This window comes from Delphinus delphis, chromosome 12 (assembly GCF_949987515.2).
Source record: "Delphinus delphis chromosome 12, mDelDel1.2, whole genome shotgun sequence".
Lineage (NCBI taxonomy): Eukaryota > Metazoa > Chordata > Mammalia > Artiodactyla > Delphinidae > Delphinus > Delphinus delphis.
In genome coordinates, this window is record NC_082694.2 from 49,492,254 (window position 1) to 49,509,740 (window position 17,487).

The 17,487-nt window shown below is 38.0% G+C and overlaps 1 protein-coding gene across 24 annotated transcripts in view; it reads left to right on the forward strand.

The window, feature by feature from the left end:
* NRXN1 (neurexin 1) overlaps positions 1 to 17,199 on the forward strand; it is a 1,121,172-nt gene extending 1,103,973 nt beyond the window's left edge. For all 24 annotated transcript variants that reach the window (XM_060026644.1, XM_060026625.1, XM_060026628.1 and 21 more), the window contains one exon: positions 13,786 to 17,199. In XM_060026644.1, coding sequence (XP_059882627.1) covers positions 13,786 to 14,093 — 308 coding nt within the window. In that variant the 3' untranslated portion in view covers positions 14,094 to 17,199. The remainder of the gene's footprint in view (positions 1 to 13,785) is intronic.
* The last annotated feature ends 288 nt before the right edge of the window (positions 17,200 to 17,487 follow it).

The following is a 17,487-nucleotide window of genomic DNA, read 5'->3' on the forward strand; positions in this document are numbered from 1 at the left end:
TTGCTAGGATGGGAAGAGGGCACATGTCATCTGCTATTCTTAGTTTTGGAGGAAAACAATGCAGGTCGCTGCCCCACAGAGCTTTTGAGAGAAGGAATGATTCGCTTTCCTGCGTGCTATTATAATCGGCTTGCTCTGCCTCCTAAAATATTCGGAACGCTCTGGGCTGCGTGACTTAACCAGGCAGAGCCGCCACACCCCTTCCCCCAATGATGGATGGCATTTCTTCCGTATTTCCCAATTCTAGGCTGGACATGCCTCCTTCTAATGGGCTCAGTGGGGAAGCTGTCTCATCTTTCACCTGAGCTATTGCACTTTCACCAAAAAGAATGTGACTTTCCCCAACAAAAGAAAACCGAGACAGCAATAGCTTCACAACAGGAGTACAAAGATGATCACCCAAAGTGAGGAGACCCAGTTTCAAATCAGGAAAACCGCATGCTGCCCTGTTACCCAGAATGACCTGCACTTACATAAACACTATACAGAAACTCTGGGCGAGAGGCAGTGCCCCTAGGACCCAGCATACAGCTCTGCTACAGAGACTCTACTGTGGATTTCATCCAGAGTAGAACACGGAATTCCAGATCAGGGAAGGAAGGAGGCCAAGAAGAAATGACCTAACAATTTTAGAAAGAAAACCTAATCAAAAGAGTTGTTATTTCCATGATAATAAGCCCTTCTGTCAGGTATTACCAAAGAGTGGTCTTAGATGATTGATTTCTTAATACCTAAAAACATAAAGTCTCATAATAAAATTCTGAAAGAAGGAGAAATTTAATTCCCTCCAACCACGGGAGCCAGAGAGCACAGATCCATAAAGATAGAATGTTTCGCAGATAAACAGAACAAGCTCCACATGTAGCTTAACAATTAATGGCCTGAAACCACAGCCTCATAGTATAAATGGTTGTTTTGCCACCTGAATTGACAGGGCCTCCATTCATGAAAGGGGAGTCCCTGAGTACGGAGCTCCCCTTGGAGATAACGTCTGTGGTGGTCACACGGTGTGCTGTGCATATCGCAGAGTTGTCTCATTATTGGGAAGGCTGCCGATTCAATACCTTTTGTGTGGAAGACACAGGAGATGTAACTGGACCCTCGTGTTTTTTGTTTTGTTTTGTTTTGTGTGTTTTTTTTTTTTTTTTTTTGCGGTACACGGGCCTCTCACTGCTGTGGCTCCAGACGCGCAGGCTCAGTGGCCATGGCTCACGGGCCCAGCCGCTCCGCGGCATGTGGGATCTTCCCGGACCGGGGCACGAACCCGTGTCCCCTGCATCGGCAGGCAGACTCTCAACCACTGCGCCACCAGGGAAGCCCCCCTCGTTGTTTTTTACATAGCACTTTATCCTCCTCAGAGCACTGGCACATTTATCCACCTGGTGGGATCCTCACAGTGACTCTGGGAGATAAATAATGGATCATCATTATGTCTCTGAAGAAAGAATGTGAGCAGAGGATAATGAATTGCTAAGGGTCACTCAGTAAGTTAGGGGCAGTGCCTGGACTAGAATCTAAAAAAATTCTTTTTTACCACTTTGCTATGCTTTCCTAAGATTCTGTGGGAATGCAAACTCCTTTTACTGGAAAGGACAGCTAGATGGCCGGAGATGTGGTGGAATGTGGCTGGAAGAGGTGGAAATGGACAGCTGCTTAGAAGAGAGGCCTAAAGGGTTCAGTTCTACAGGGAAGGGAACATTTGGGAATACTAACAAATTCTTTTACAGTCGTAAGTGCCAACACGTTGAATGTATGAAACTGTAGTAGCCACAGACACACCTGAGCTTGAATTCTGGCTATGCCACTTGGGAAGCATACCTAGCATAACCTCTTTGAGACTCAGTTTCCTTTCCCATAAAGTCATGATAACAACGACAGAGTTGTTATGAGGAAAAAATTAAATAATGTGTGTAAAGTGCACAGCCCAGAGCCTACCATATAATAATAATTCAATAAAGGTAACAGTTGCTAACTAAATAAAATAAGAAAAAATGTTCAGCCTTGCAGTGAGTCAGAAGGCATAGTAGCCGTGTTGGGCATCAGAGGACAGTTAAGTCACATGAAATTATATCTACTAAGGGTAAATCCGTGTACCATTTGGGAGGAAGTGAACAAAGGGGGTTTTAATAATGCAATACATTTAAGTACGTTAATCCCAAGGTATTATGAAATCTTCCCTGGAGCTCTGCAGAAGCCTGATTTTACCTATAAATTATGAGAAAATAAAGGTGACTGTAGCAACTTCTGTCAGAGAGTTGGAAGGAACGCAGCAATATTCACACGCGCACACGCATGTACACACACTCACATACACACACCCCTCATTATTCCAGCTATAATCATAGTGACACCTTTGTCTTCCTATAAACCAGGTTCCCCTCAAATTCCTGGTTCCAGTCTTGAGGATTCCTTGGAATGAATCCCCTGTTTTGTGTAAAGAGCGACTGTTCAACTTTCTATATGTAAAAAAGTAAAATACATCTTAAGAAAAGTGACTTCTGGGTGTATGTATTTCTGGGTGTTTTAGTCAATGCCCTCCCAGAAAAAGAAGCTATTTTGCTATCAAAGAGTTTAGTTGAGTAGAAATCAATAACGGAGAGTATCATCTCCATTTCAAAATATAGCCCCTCTAGCGTTTTCTGAAATGTGGTACATTTTGATGAAAAGCACATGTAGAATCCCCACACTCCCCAGCTTTGAAACTGACTTTCTCAATTATTGCCTATATGGCCTTTCTTCTACTTGACAGTTATGGAAAGTTTGACCTGACTGATGAGACCCTTTTCAACTTTCTCACTCTAATAGCAACAGGAATAAAAAATACCCTAGAAACTTCTGCAACTGCTCTGCTGAATTTGAGAAAAGAGCTCCAAATTAGCTCTCAACTATTTGTAGTGCTGTGGGTATCAGATAAGGTCAATATAAGTAAGGCACCCAAACAAATCAAACTGAAGACTGCTAACTTGGTGGACTTTAAATAACTTAGTGCTTAGTCACTGGAATTAAGCAACCTATAACTGGAGGCATAGGGAAAGTAAATGCAGATACAATACTTGCATTGATGCACACTGATCCCAATTCACTTAGGCAGAGAGGTGCTTTCTGGCTTAATTAAATAAATACCATCTTTACTTCTTTTATTGAAGATGTTATAGGAGGTGGGAGTTAGGAAAGTATTGAGGTAAAAGTATTTTATAAAGATGTATGTAATTACCATCAATGTTTTACCCACTTGTTTATTACCTTTACTCAAAACTTTGAAATCAAAGATCTCTGACATTTTCTTAATGGCTATATCCACCCCAGTCCACTCCTGAAAATTTATGAACGTACAAAAATCTCTTCCTCTAATCAATCAGAAAACATACATTTTGCAGCTCATGTGTTCAGCCTTCATTAGATGTTTGGAGGTGAGGGAATTGGTGGAAAAGAGAAATAGAGTCACAGGACACTATCAAAGGACTAGCAGTCTAGTCTGGAAGAGAAGAAACAGCCCAATAGAAATGAAACATGGAAGTAAGATTTCACAATAGTGTAGGATCCATACTAAAATGGTTGATGTAATATGTGGTTGAGAGGAGATTGGGATAAAGATGGATTTTCTCCAGGTTCTCCCATATGTCTTCTTGATTCTGTTCTTTCCAGCTTGAGGCCATCCTATCTCACATCTTCCTTCTTGAGAAATCCTTGATGGCTTTCCAGGGTTCACACTGGAAGGCGTGGATCCTTCTCCTCCTTTAAGGCTCATTCCAAATAACTTCTACTGAGACTGCCCTTTGCTGATGACCTGTGTAAAGCCTCCCCCTCATTATTTTCTTAGCATCCAATTTTTGTGCCTTCTTGTGTTATTGAACTTTTTAAGTTTAAAATTGTCCTGTTTGTTTTCTTATATTTTCTGTTTTATTTCAAATATACTGAAAGTTCTAAGAAGGTGGAACCCATGGCTGTCTTACGTATGTTGTTATGAACACCTTATATGGTACCTGGTAAATTGTTGTGACTTAATACATATTTGTTGAAATTTTTTAATTAATTTTTTCTACTTGATTTTATTTTTTCCTTTTTTCCCACCTCCATTCATTAACCAATGATAACAGCTTGGCATGCATCTTTCACCATGTTCCTAGGAACATATATAAATATAGGGTCGTTTTTCTCTCTTGCCATAGAAAAATAGAAGCACACTCTATGAATTAAATTTGGTTTTCTACTTTCTAATGTATTATGGACATCTTTTCGGTCAACAGAATTTTCTGTAATTCCTATTTTTAACTCTGTTAAAATTCTAGGCTATAAGTGTGCCGTAATTAAGGGTGTCCAATAAATTTTGCAATTATGGCTGAATAAGTTATTCAACCATAACCCTGTTAACGAGCATTTAAGTTGTCCTTTTTTCTTTTCTCCTCGAAATGTGATAACAGGCATCCTGTATTTATATATCTGCATGCTGGTGTATTTAACTCTTTAGACTATATTCTCAAACTGAGATTGCTTGATTAAAATATGTGTATACTTTTTAACTTTACTATTGTAAATTTCAAACATATAATAAATTAGAAGGCATTGTATAATGAACTCACATCCACCCATCAGCCAGCTGCAATTTAATCCTTTTAAATTTTGATAGATGTTACTAGATTACTTTCTAAAAATTATTGAGGAATTCATATTCTCACCAGCACAACTGTCTGTTTCCCAAGCAGATGTTCTAACCAAATTGTCACTATTTCTTTAATTCTACTTTATTCCTGCAATATTGTTGGCCAAAAAAAAAAAAAAAAAAAAAAAAAACCCTCCTTATTTTACTTTGACTTCCATTCTAGTGAAATTGAGCATCTTGTCCTACATTCATCACCCGTGTAGATCTTCTATCCTCCACTTGCTTGTCTCTATTTTTGTCCATTTTTCTAGTGGGTTTTTGCCTTTTTCTATAGCAATTGATACATGCTTTGTAGATTTTATAGGTGTTAACTCTTGGTTTGTTGTATGTACTACAGATATTTCTCCTCTCCTTTCTCTTCTGCATTTTCGCTCTGTTAGTGACACCTTTTTCCACGTAAAATTGTTATTATTTATGGAGTCAAATGTGATTATCTTTTGATATATGGCTTCATTCCATGGTCTATGATCTATGTAAGTTTCAGGTCCACCTTCAAATTTCTTCTCACTTTCCCCCAAAACTCAATATGCTGCCACCACTCTGGCGTTCGTTTAGTTCCTGAAAAGCAAACTCCTTTCTTCCTCAAGGTCGTTCCACATGCGGTTCCTACTGATTAGAAGATTCTTCTGCCCACTTTTCACTGGCCTACTCTCCACTGATTTTCCACATCTCAGCATAAATGTTACAATCTCAGAAAGGTCTATCTGACTCCCAGTCTAAATCAGAAACCTCTGTTCTACTCCTGCATGGTACTTACATTTTCCTTCATTACACATGTTCCGGTTATTGCTTTAAGCCTAACTGTGTGATTTTTGTTGTATGTCTCTTTCCCTCATTATATTTCAGGGTCCATGAGGGCAGACGTCAAGTGTGTTTGGTTAACTCCTCTACTCCCAGGACCTAGTATAGTCCCTGGAACATAACTATAGCTCACCATATAATTGATTGGCAGCAGGAGTGAATATTCTGAGCGAACACATCACAAAAGATGGAGCATTTAAGCTAAGTCTTGAGAAATAAGTAATATTCAGCCAGGCTAGAAAAAAAAGGGCATATGAGTCAGGCATGAAGGTAGAACTTTTATTGGTGTATGGGAACTGGGAGATGGCAATAAAATAATGACTGTCACTTTCTTTGAGAGAAATGGAAGACAAACTTGAGTAGGTAGCTGCAGCCAGACCGTGAAGAGCTGTGAGAACAGTAGTCACATTGGTACTTTAGTAAGCACCATGACAATTTCACTGATTCTAGTAAGACCTTATGGGCACAATGACCATGTAAAAAGTCTATGAAGCTTGTAGATGACTAAGCTGTGGACACAGAGCCATGATCTTATGGCTTCCCTCAGAGATGAGGGAGAATGTGTTCTTCTGTCTCTTTATTTTCAGTGTCATCAGTGTCACGCGTGATGTGATTGTCCATTGCCTTTTCTGTTCCGTGTGGTACCATCTGAGGTAGCAGCTGTCCTAGTTGGTACTCCCTGTCCTCCAGGCACACTATGAATTTTTCTGTGTTTTGCACCCCTCCTCATGCAACGCCTAGATATCTGGTGAAGAAAATGATCCTCTCAATCCCACAGCGGTGGCCCCTGCATTTCCCTTCACACACGTGACTTGGTGGCTTTGAAAGTAGCAGAGGAAAATGTTAGTCCTGGCAGCCAGGCAGGTAGTAAAGGCTTATTGATTTCCAAGTTCTATCTGAATCTCCTTTCTGAATCTCCAATGGATTGGGTAGGGGTTGAGATGTATCAGGCATGACCTCCTTCAAGCCATTTGTTTGACCTGCAGTAGCAAACATCAAAATGTGCAGGACATGGGTGGAGCTGGCGAGCAGGGAAGGATTTGAAACATTCGGCATTCAGTCATTCATCACCTCTCAGAAAACCACAGTGTGAGTCGAAATGAATGCATATCATATAAATCACTGCCTACCTGCTTTCCTGCAACTGTGGTACTTAAATGTGCATTCTTATGAGTGATTACATCATAAGTGTTTCTTTTGGCCTATGTTGTATTGAAACACAAAAATGAAAATAATAATCATTTTCTTTTTTGGTGATGGGGAAAATAATTGTGCTAATCTCAATTCACAAATACCACAGGAGCCTACAATTCCAATTTTCTTTTCACAGTATTAGTAAAATTGGGTACTGGAAAAGTCAAATCTTCCCTTATAAATCTGAAACCATTTTTAAGGCTAGCTTAGAATTATAATAACTTCCACATCTATTAAGACACAGTGCAGAACTATGGTCTGATGGGATCATTTTAGGCAATTCTTTTTCTTCATTGGGGTGGAGACAAATGTTAAATTGATTACTTTTAATCTATGATAAAACCAGAAAGACTGATCAAAGACTTTTTTTTTTTTTTTTTTTTTGGTGGTACGCGGGCCTCTCACTGTTGTGGCCTCTCCCGTTGCGGAGCACAGGCTCCGGATGCGCAGGCTCAGCGGCCATGGCTCACGGGCCCAGCCGCTCCGCGGCATGTGGGATCTTCCCGGACCGGGGCACGAACCCGTGTCCCCTGCATCGGCAGGCGGACTCTCAACCACTGCGCCACCAGGGAAGCCCAAAGACTTTTAAGTGAGAAAAAAAATTCAGTAAATGCATCTTTCCAATAGTTTTTTAAAAGGATTATTGTAAGGCAGGTGGTCTAATAATTTTAGGATAGCAGAATGATATATGTTGAGCATAATGTTTTATGACCCTTTATCTACCCCTCTTGGTCTGAAATATATAGCTCAAGTTGCATTTTTTTTTTATCATTGGTATATTTTATTCTTTATTATTTCTTAATATTGGTAATCTCTTACACTTCTTTTTTTTCTTAAAGCTTAAAGGCTGAATTTTCCTTGTTATCAGTATATAGTGAAACTCTTGCATCATTCTGATGTGACAGGGTCATGGCTGAGGATGTACCTATACACTAACAGTCTATATTGAAGAAATAAAACCAGCAATACAAATGTCCTGGAAACAACATTCTCACCCTGCAAAGCTAAGTTTGGAAACAACATAAATATAATAAGATTACAGTGAAAGAATAGCTCATCCAAGTATACAAAATAGTTTCATAAAAGTGACAATTTGAGCGATAAAAAGAACATCTGATGACATGGTTATTGCCTTGGTAAACTCGTCATCGGAAATACAAGGTCCCACCGCTCACCGAACCCTCATTTTATGTAACAGGAATTAGGATTTTAAGCATCGTTTCACGTGTAAAACATTATGTAAAAACATAAATCAAGAGCAGGTTTGCTTTTTAATAACAATATTTGGTTACTATGTTTCTAATCTCAGAATGGAAAGAAAGAATAACTAAAGGATGTCAGATGCTTTCCATTGCACAGTGAAACCTCTTTGGAAAAATTCATTAATATTCAAAAATTTACCTTTCAAAAATGCAGAGTTATTTTAGAACTTCAGTTGTGAATCATCTTGCTGAGTCAACGAGGGCTTTATTCTCCCGTGTGCACAGACTGTGGTTATGACCAGACACAATCAAACAGTGGCAAACTGGTAACTATAGGCTCCAGTGCAAAGCTGAACGGCCTAATGTGCTCACCTTCCCTGCTTCATAATCAAAGTTTTCTGAAATTGGTAATAAAACATTTGATAAAGCATAGAATTTTATTCTTAAACAAATTTAGAAAGTTAGATTTTAAAATAAAGCAAACCAATGTAAAGCACCAAGGCTGTGTTCTAATGAAATAATCACATTGAGACCTGTTTTTTTTTTTTTTTTTTTTGCGGTACGCGGGCCTCTCACTGTCGTGGCCTCTCCCGTTACGGAGCACAGGCTCCGGACGTGAAGGCTCAGCGGCCATGGCTCACAGGCCCAGCCGCTCCGTGGCATGTGGGATCTTCCCGGACCGGGGCACGAACCCGTGTCCCCTGCATCGGCAGGCAGACTCTCAACCACTGCGCCACCAGGGAAGCCCGCCATAGGGACAGTTTTAAAGTGTGATGTGAAATCAGGAACTTGGCAATAAGTTTTGTCCCTCATTGAACACCCGGCTGAGTAATGTACCAACTCGAAGAGGCAGAGTCCTGACCCCCGCTGGCCTGGCCTTCCTTTACTGAGTGGGGAGGGACACACCAACTGTGCTCTCCGAGGGCCACCTAGAGGGATACCAAGAGCTGGGGGAGGGATGCAGAGGAGAGGTAGGGAGGGGGAAGAAGTAGGAGAAAGAATAGGCAGGAGCATGGAGTGGGTGACCAAGGGCCAAAGGAGCTGGTAAGAAGTAAGACTTGGCACGTGGTCCTCTCCACTCTGTTGTATAGCCAGTTGTGTCTCTTAAACATGTTTGTTCTATGGTATTTCTTAACTGGATCTATATTAGTTCCTATTTGGGGAAATCATGTTCTTTCACAGATACAGTGCCAAGGACTATCAAAAGTAAAGAAGGAACATACATCAGGACGATTTCTTTTTCTGTGGTGGTAGTTTTAAAATAACTATTCAGCAAGTTTAAGGATAAGTTAAAATTTTAAATATTTCACTTTTTAACTTTTTTGTGCAGAGCAACAAATGGGTTTATTATTCTTTTTATGTGACAAGGCCCTGGAATCTGTCTTTTACCCTTACTGTGCATTCTTTACAATGAATTATTACCTGATATGAGTAAACTGGTTTAGGGTATCATGTGGAAATATGTTAATAACTGTCCTAGTACCTGAGAGACTATTCCTTTCTAAGTAATCAGAGAAATAATTTGACAGTGACAAACAAGAAAATTCGTAGAGCTAGCTTATAATATTCTTGATAAATCTGGGCCAAAGCAGGCCATATGGAAAATTAGAGACCATCAGATCTTGCCAGATATTTGAGAGAGAGAGAGAGAGAGAGGGGGAATTAAAATAAATTTTTATCTGTCCTTAAGATAACACTATCTGTACACAAGTCCCAGAAATATTTCCATAGCCATTTGGCTGAGAAGTGCCTTATATGAAAGAGGTTATAACCCTTGTGACAGCCTTTTGTCCTCACCATTATTATCAGTAGCTTTCGAGTCATTTAGGCAAAAATCAAAGGCCTTCATATTGCCATTAAGGTGTGCACGTGCACTTTCCCCACATGTAGTAGACCTACCACTACCATTCTTTCTCTCTGAGGGGTATGTGATGACTGGCATCCTTCAGTAAAATGAAGATAGAATTACATGGGAAATTTTTGATTAAGTAAAATAATCTATTATTACAGTGTTCACATAAACTATGTGTAATCCATGATGATATTTTTTATTTTATGAATCATTAAAATAGGGTATATAGGCCTAAACCCTTAGGATATTTCATCTACTCTACTTTTTTTTCTTTTCTTTTTGCTAGCCAGCTAGCCTGAAGTGAAAGTATGGGTGGAGCTGAATACTTGCCCATTTCCAGTTACACCGATAACATGTAAATGCCTTGTCTTATTCTTTGCCCATCATCAGTGGGTCCTATTGAAGCTTTCCATTGATCTGGGCTCCTTGTACCTCTGAGCCCCATGTGATGAATAGGCTACATTAGCTTAGTTTTATTTACAAATCACTTAGCTTTTGACTATTCAGAGACTTACTGCTAATTTATACCTGTTCCATTCTTTCAGCACCTCTCTTATATTCTCTTTTACCTGTTTTTTTAAGTATTCTCATCACTGCTACAACAAAGAAATGGAGACAGAGTGAAAGTAACATTTAGTTAATTTGTTTTTTAGCACTGCTGAGAAAAAAACACTTGTAGATTTTTAAAAATTATTTAGAAGGTCTTGATTTAGTTTACTAGGAAGTGTAAAGAGAATGCAAAATACTCAAATCCATGGGATATAAGAATTGCTTATGGAGTTTTCTGCTTAAATTCCCTTCTTCATATTGTCATGAATGGTGAAGAGATGACTGTATTTTTTAATAAAAAATATTAACCAAATTATATAAGAGGGCATTTAGCCTTTTTAGCCATGTATGCTATTATCTACATTTAAATTAATATGAAATTCCTCAGAGATTTTTCAGTGATCATCAAAATAAACCATTAATGACAATCAATATGGGAACCACATTTATAATTCATGAAAATAATTACATTTCTCTAGCCTTTTATTGCACATCTGGGAGAGATGTCCCATTAACCCTTAAGTGTATAAATACTTCTGATCTTAGCACAGAAGTTAAGAAAATTATCACTTAGCTTTCAGATTGGAAGCATAAACAGAAAACAAAATTGTTAAATAATCAGTTAGGTATGGAAGCAACCGCATATTCCAAACAGACCTAAAATAATATCTGTGGTGGTTATTAATTTTTAATGTGAATTAGGGGAAAAAAGGGATAAAATGTTTCACCATTGGGTTTGTGGAGGGTTTTTTTGGTAGGCTAGTTTTATGATATTTAGAATCTTTGTTTATATATGGGTTACAGAGCTGTTTCAGGCCTGCATGCGAAGCAACCTTTTGGCTGGAGTCGCAAAAAAGACAAGTATTTTCCTTAAACAGGAGGCATTTCTCAAATGGCTCTATGGCAAAATGGAAGCGTTTGAGGCTTTGATTGGTCTTTGTAATCTCATTCTGGTTTTACCACCAGTTTGGCTTTGGTGCACTCCTTCTACAGTTGTGAAAACATATCACAACTATCTGAGCTGATAAAAATAAAATTAAAATTCTTTGGCAAGATGGTCCATTTACAATACCAATTCCTAAATGGAAAAAAGAGGCCATATATATTCTTAGTTTAGAAAATGTTAGCCCTGCATTGCATTAAAACTCTCAAGTCTGACTATCATGAGCTATACGATTAGGATTTTTTCTCCATTCTCCCTGTTCTTTTCTGACAGACAGAGTGAGGTGATTATGAAAATGTGTTTAAAATGAAAGCATTCCATCGGGTGTGGGGAAATGATTTAGGTAATATTTAAATAAAACCCCTTTTCCAGCTCTTGAGAGACCATGGTAAAAGAACGTTCCACAAAATGAGCAAGTACAAAGTTGTCATTTAGTGAAAGTTAGCAGCTGAGCTAATTGGCAGACTTCGGCAAAGGTGACTGCATTTGAGAGAGAAAGTGCTGCTTTTGGCTTGTCACATAGTGACAGAGTTCCTGCAGCAGGTTCTGTTCTTCTTGAGAGGAAATTAATTTCCTGTAATCAAATGCTGCGGATTATAGTCTTTGTCTCCTTCTGCCTCAGCCACAGAAGCAACTCCAAGGCTTTTTTATTCAACAACGTTACATGAGCTTTTGTAAAACAAGCAGGAATACATTCAGCATACGAGGGTTTTACCTGCTACATCTTGTAGCTCCAGAACAAATGGCTGCTTTGAGACTGAGAGCTATTCCTTTGTAAGTGACTATATTTGTAAGGCTTTATTTGGGGAATGAAAGTGACGGCAAGAAACCCACATTTAGGCAGATGAAATCTTGGTGATGTTTGAAAATCGAATTACAAAGCAACATAGTGCTATATGGTAGGAAAAGGATTCCCAGTAACTAATAGGAACTTTCGTAGAAATATAAAAAGAAAGGGACTTCCCTGGTGGTCCAGTGGTTAAGACTGTGCACTCCCAATGCAGGGGGCACGTGTTCAACCCCTGCTCAGGGAACTAAGATCCCACATGCCGCATAGCACGACCAAAAAGGAAAAAGCCCTCTTGCTTAGCCACCCGGAGCACCGTTGAAGAGTTTAAGGGTTAGTGGGTATAAAAAAGAAATCCCCCTCCCTATCGGGGAGGGGAGGAATATATATATATATATATATATATATATATAAAATTACTAGTGATAGTGAAATAAAAGTACCATTTTAGCTTTCTTGAACTGTTCAGTTTCTGGTGTGTGTATATATACACACACACACCTTCCACATATACACACTATTTATGCAATCTTGAGATTATTTAAGTTCATTATGCATAATTTACAAAGAACAACATTTTGAAAGTTACAGCATTTTTAATTCATTACATCTGAAAAGTTATCTTTTTTCTGTAAGACAAGGGAGAGGATGGAGATTCAGACAAAGAGAGAAAACACAATCAATCCTTAGAGAAAAATGACCTGTGATCAGAGATGGGATAGAATCTTATCTCTCTACAGCTCCTTTTCTTTTTAATTCTTTTAAATAATAATAAATTTATTACGTAGAGGAAGAGAGCCGCTCCCCCCTCCTGCTATCTATAAACTAAATCCCAGGACTTTTCTCCCCATCTGTGGTCAGTTTCAGTGCCCGACTAGGCCTTGGAGAAAATAGTAATGCCCCCTGTGATCCATTTCTTGTACCCAAGGAAGAACTTTATACTTTGGAAAGATTGAATGAGGGTTTGTCAGTTAAATAAAAGTGGGGCAGCCAGTCCTTTATTTATGATCATCTACTAGGTACTGAATTTTGACTCAAAACCAGTCTAGATGGTCTTTAAAGTATTTTAAAATATTTTCTTACTTTCTCCTCTCAAATTTAGTTTCGGTGATCACTCAACCACTGCCAGTGAATGAATAACATACACACATACTGATATGAACAAATAAACCTCCAACCGAAAAGAAAAGTAGTTGTTTTCGTTTGTAAAATTGTGACTAAAATAACACTTTTAAAAGTAGGCAATTAGACTATTAAAAGTGCCCGGGTTATCTTTTTGTTCAACACTGTATTCATTGCAGTAGGAGGCACTACAATTTCTGAAGTAATCCTAAATGTAGCTATCTTGTTTCAGTCTAGAGTGAACCGTAAGCGTTTTGTATCAATATCAATTCGATTCTTAAAATGATAAACTCTAATATTATCGGGTAGAGTCATTATGATGTTACGATTTTGTTCTCCATGTTGGGTTTATTGTTTTTCACCTGACACATCAACATGGCCCTTTAGAACTACATGGAGCTTATTTGGAGCTACACTTCCAAGAACCTGTTAACAAAATCGATCTGTGAAAAAGAAAAGATGGCAACAGATCTCTGTCGCAGTGCTTTGATTCACAGTCCCTCGTTTTTAGTGACCAAGAGGAATAGGAATTGCTCCATTTAGCAACAGTATCCTTTTTCTAGAGCAGTCGATGCTATTCCATTAGGCCTGGAAATAGACAGTAAATGTAGCTCTCTGGCATTCAGGAAACTCCATAATCACTTGGTGTTTTTTTTCCCACCCTCTTTCCTACAGCCAACCCAACCCGGGCAGGCGGGAGAGAGCCATACCCAGGCTCAGCAGAAGTGATTCGGGAGTCCAGCAGCACCACGGGCATGGTTGTGGGGATCGTAGCCGCTGCCGCCCTGTGCATCCTCATCCTCCTCTACGCCATGTACAAATACAGAAACCGGGATGAAGGCTCATACCACGTGGATGAGAGTCGAAACTACATCAGTAACTCAGCACAGTCCAATGGGGCTGTAGTAAAGGAGAAACAACCCAGCAGTGCGAAAAGCGCCAACAAAAACAAGAAAAACAAGGATAAAGAGTATTACGTCTGATCCCAAGATCTGAAAAGGACCCTTGTATAGAAATAGTCTTCATTTTATCTGAGACATAATATAAACTTATTTACTTTCCTTTTTATGAAGCACATAAAAAAGAAGACAGGGAATGCAATCAGGAAGGAAAGACTGTTTTTAAAAAATAAAAACAAAGTATCTCATGCTCTTGTTTCTCCAAAAAAGAAAAAAAAAAAAGCAGAGGTCAATAAATTCCCTAACATCCACAGTGTTTTAATTTACTCTGCCTGTCTTTATGTTGCTGGAACATTTCTAAAAGACAGTGGTGATCGCACGCATTCATAAAGCAAAGGAGTATTACAACATCGGGAGGCACAACACAAAAACAACACAAAACACAACACAGAAAAAGAAGCTACCTGTGATCCCGGATTTAGCCAAAGTGCTAGCACTTTCCCGAGAAGTCAATTAGTCTGATTGCCAGAGAAGACTGTCATTTTGAGTGACTCGACCTGCAAACCTTTTCAGAGTTCGTCACCTGGCACAACTGGAGCAGTGGCTGGAACTTGCACTTGAAACAAAGTGCTGGCTTTTTTGAAGACTTGTGTAGGAACACATTCAAAAAGCCCCCTTCTGGTTGTGAGGGCAAAAAAAACAAAGTATGGAGGCCTTATTTTCAACAATGTGAAAGATAAGGCACATTTTCACACTAAAATTTCAAAACAGAAAGAAAAAAACAAGAGGGTATAGATGCAATCATTGGGAAATTTTCATGCACGCTTAATATGTTATTACATGTGTTTATATAAAATCCATCTCTGTGTGCTTTCTGGACTGTGATAAGTGACGTTTTATAGCCTGTTGTATAGAAAATGCAAAATATATCTCTGCTCTTCAGCCATTTTTGGTAAATTCAATGTTATAAGTGTTGCTAACTATAGGGAGTTTTATGACATCAGATCAACAATTATTTCAGGGTTTCCTTTTTTTGCCACCATTATAAATTGCCACAATTACTTACTTTTTTAAAAAAAATTTACAATGTAGTGTTTATTCTAAGGAAGATATGTATGAATGTATATAAAAAGACTCAGCTACTTTTTTTTCCTTACATGTACAGCCTTCATTCTGTTGCAGTTAAGTTTTAGTATTTGTATGAAAGGTGTGATTTAGAAGGTAAACTGTATACATATAATCTTCTCCGCTCCCCCAGATACTCACATTTCCCACATACATTCCTCATTCACGATCACAAATCTGCGCACGCACACACACCCACACACACGCACACACACGCACACACAAATCCAGAGGAATCCATCAGATAGGATGGAAGACCCAGACGTACATGTGATAGCAAATATTTACTGACAAGTTGAAAAGCAGAAAGGAAGATCATTGTGCCAACATATTGATGACAAATGGGGTGATTTGCTTCATTGAGATCATGCTCCCGGGAAACCTCCAGATTTTAGTCCCTAATGAAATGGAACCTTTCCTTATCAAATAGACCATCGATGGTATATTGCTGCATGAATATGAACCATTAGGTGGGCAGGTATGGAAGCAAAATTGGTTGATCTACACCTTAACCCTGGCTGCTGCAAATGTAAACCTTTTGTCCAATAAAATTATATATATATATATATATATATATATATATATATATATAGTCTCTGAACCTGACGTGCATGATAAACATTTTTGGAAAGTAAACACTTTCTCAACTAAGAAAGTATTTTCAGTAATTTTTGATTCTGTACTACTACCCATTTAAGAAAATCATTATTTGTTGATTATAGACTATAATTTAACTTTTCTGGTTTTACACATATATCATTAAATATAGTTTTAGTTTAACACACATTAAGTAGTAGAAATGTATAGATTATTCACTTGTTTTTGCATATTGTTTCAATGATGTTCATAGCAATAAATTATTAGTATGAGAAGGAAATGCAATATTAGATTGGAAGGTGATGCCTCAGTAAAAATTGGTCGCATTACTTTAACATCTCCTAAAAGAATGATATTAGATTTCATGGAAGAGAAGAATACTTTTACAATTAGCTTTAATCAGAAAAGGCAAAAAATGCAAAACATCTTCTGTGATACTTCAGTTGATGAAAAAAGCCAAGACGTGGCCTGGATTTCAGACATACAGCACCTTAGATATACGTGTAATTCATAGCAAATCACCACCATCTATGGTTGCCAAGTAATTGCTGTATATGAAATGTCTTAAAGGGTTTTCATGACCCAGAAAGTAGAGGTATAAAACTAAAATTTATTATCCATTACTTGTGTTTCAGATTTTCTTCTTTTTTAATTTGCCAGGTTAAAGGATTCATAAGTAGTTGTTGTTTTCCTCTCATCCAGTCTTACTCAGGGAGAGCCAGTGAAATAGAAGGTAAATATAAAACCACTCATTTACATCTTGAGGTTTAAAAAAAAAATGGTTGCTTTTCCATTTGATCTACTGAACTTGAACTAGTTTCCATCTGGGAAGATTCTAAATTGTGATAGAAAATAACTTAAATAATGGTATTTTTAAGCAGTATATCTCTGAAGCATGTTGTTTGGAACTGATTTCAGTGTTTCTTTCCAGCATAAATTTTAAACTTTCGTGCAATATTGTCGGTAAAAATATTTCTAATGTTATTGGCCTACACAAAATCTATCATTTTTTTTTTCTTTTTTTCTTCTTTCTTTCTTTGTAAATGTGGAAAGAAAAGAGAGGAGCAGGAGCTAGGGAGAAAAAAGATATGAATAAAATCCCAAGTATCTTCATACCAAATGTATCAGGGTTCCATGCATAGTTGGCAGTTAATAGAGGATTTAACACTACCTGGCATAAATTTGATTACATCTCTAGACTGTAACTTTTCTGATTGAATATGCTTCTTTTTTATCCATGTAATGTGTTGCCTTTAAAAAAAAAATACTACAATAATGTGTGAGGTGGTCAATCCCTAAGATATCAAAGAAAGGCCACATGACCCTACCCTTCTAGTGCTTTGTGTGATTGGGTACCTAAGGGTTTGGTTTTGTTTTGTTTTTCTGTTGCAAGGCCAACTTATCCATTATTGGAAATGCTAAGCAAGTGGAATTTACTGTTTTGTTAATAAAATATTTCTTAATACAACTGTGGATTTATTGATTTTTTAAAAGTAATTGCAACACCCTTTGGGGACAAAGTGGCACCATAAGGAAGACTGCATTTGAAAGGAAAACCCATCCTTAGACAAGCAGAGGAAGAATACCAACTCTGTTTTCTGGATTTTAGTATTCATTAAGCACCTCTACATTGATACACTTAAAGATACAGCCACTAAATGTACTTTTGTTTACATCTGTTCATCTTACTATGTGTGAAACCACGAACTCATACATGAACATGCTGATTTCATAAATATGGTTTTCTCTATAAAAA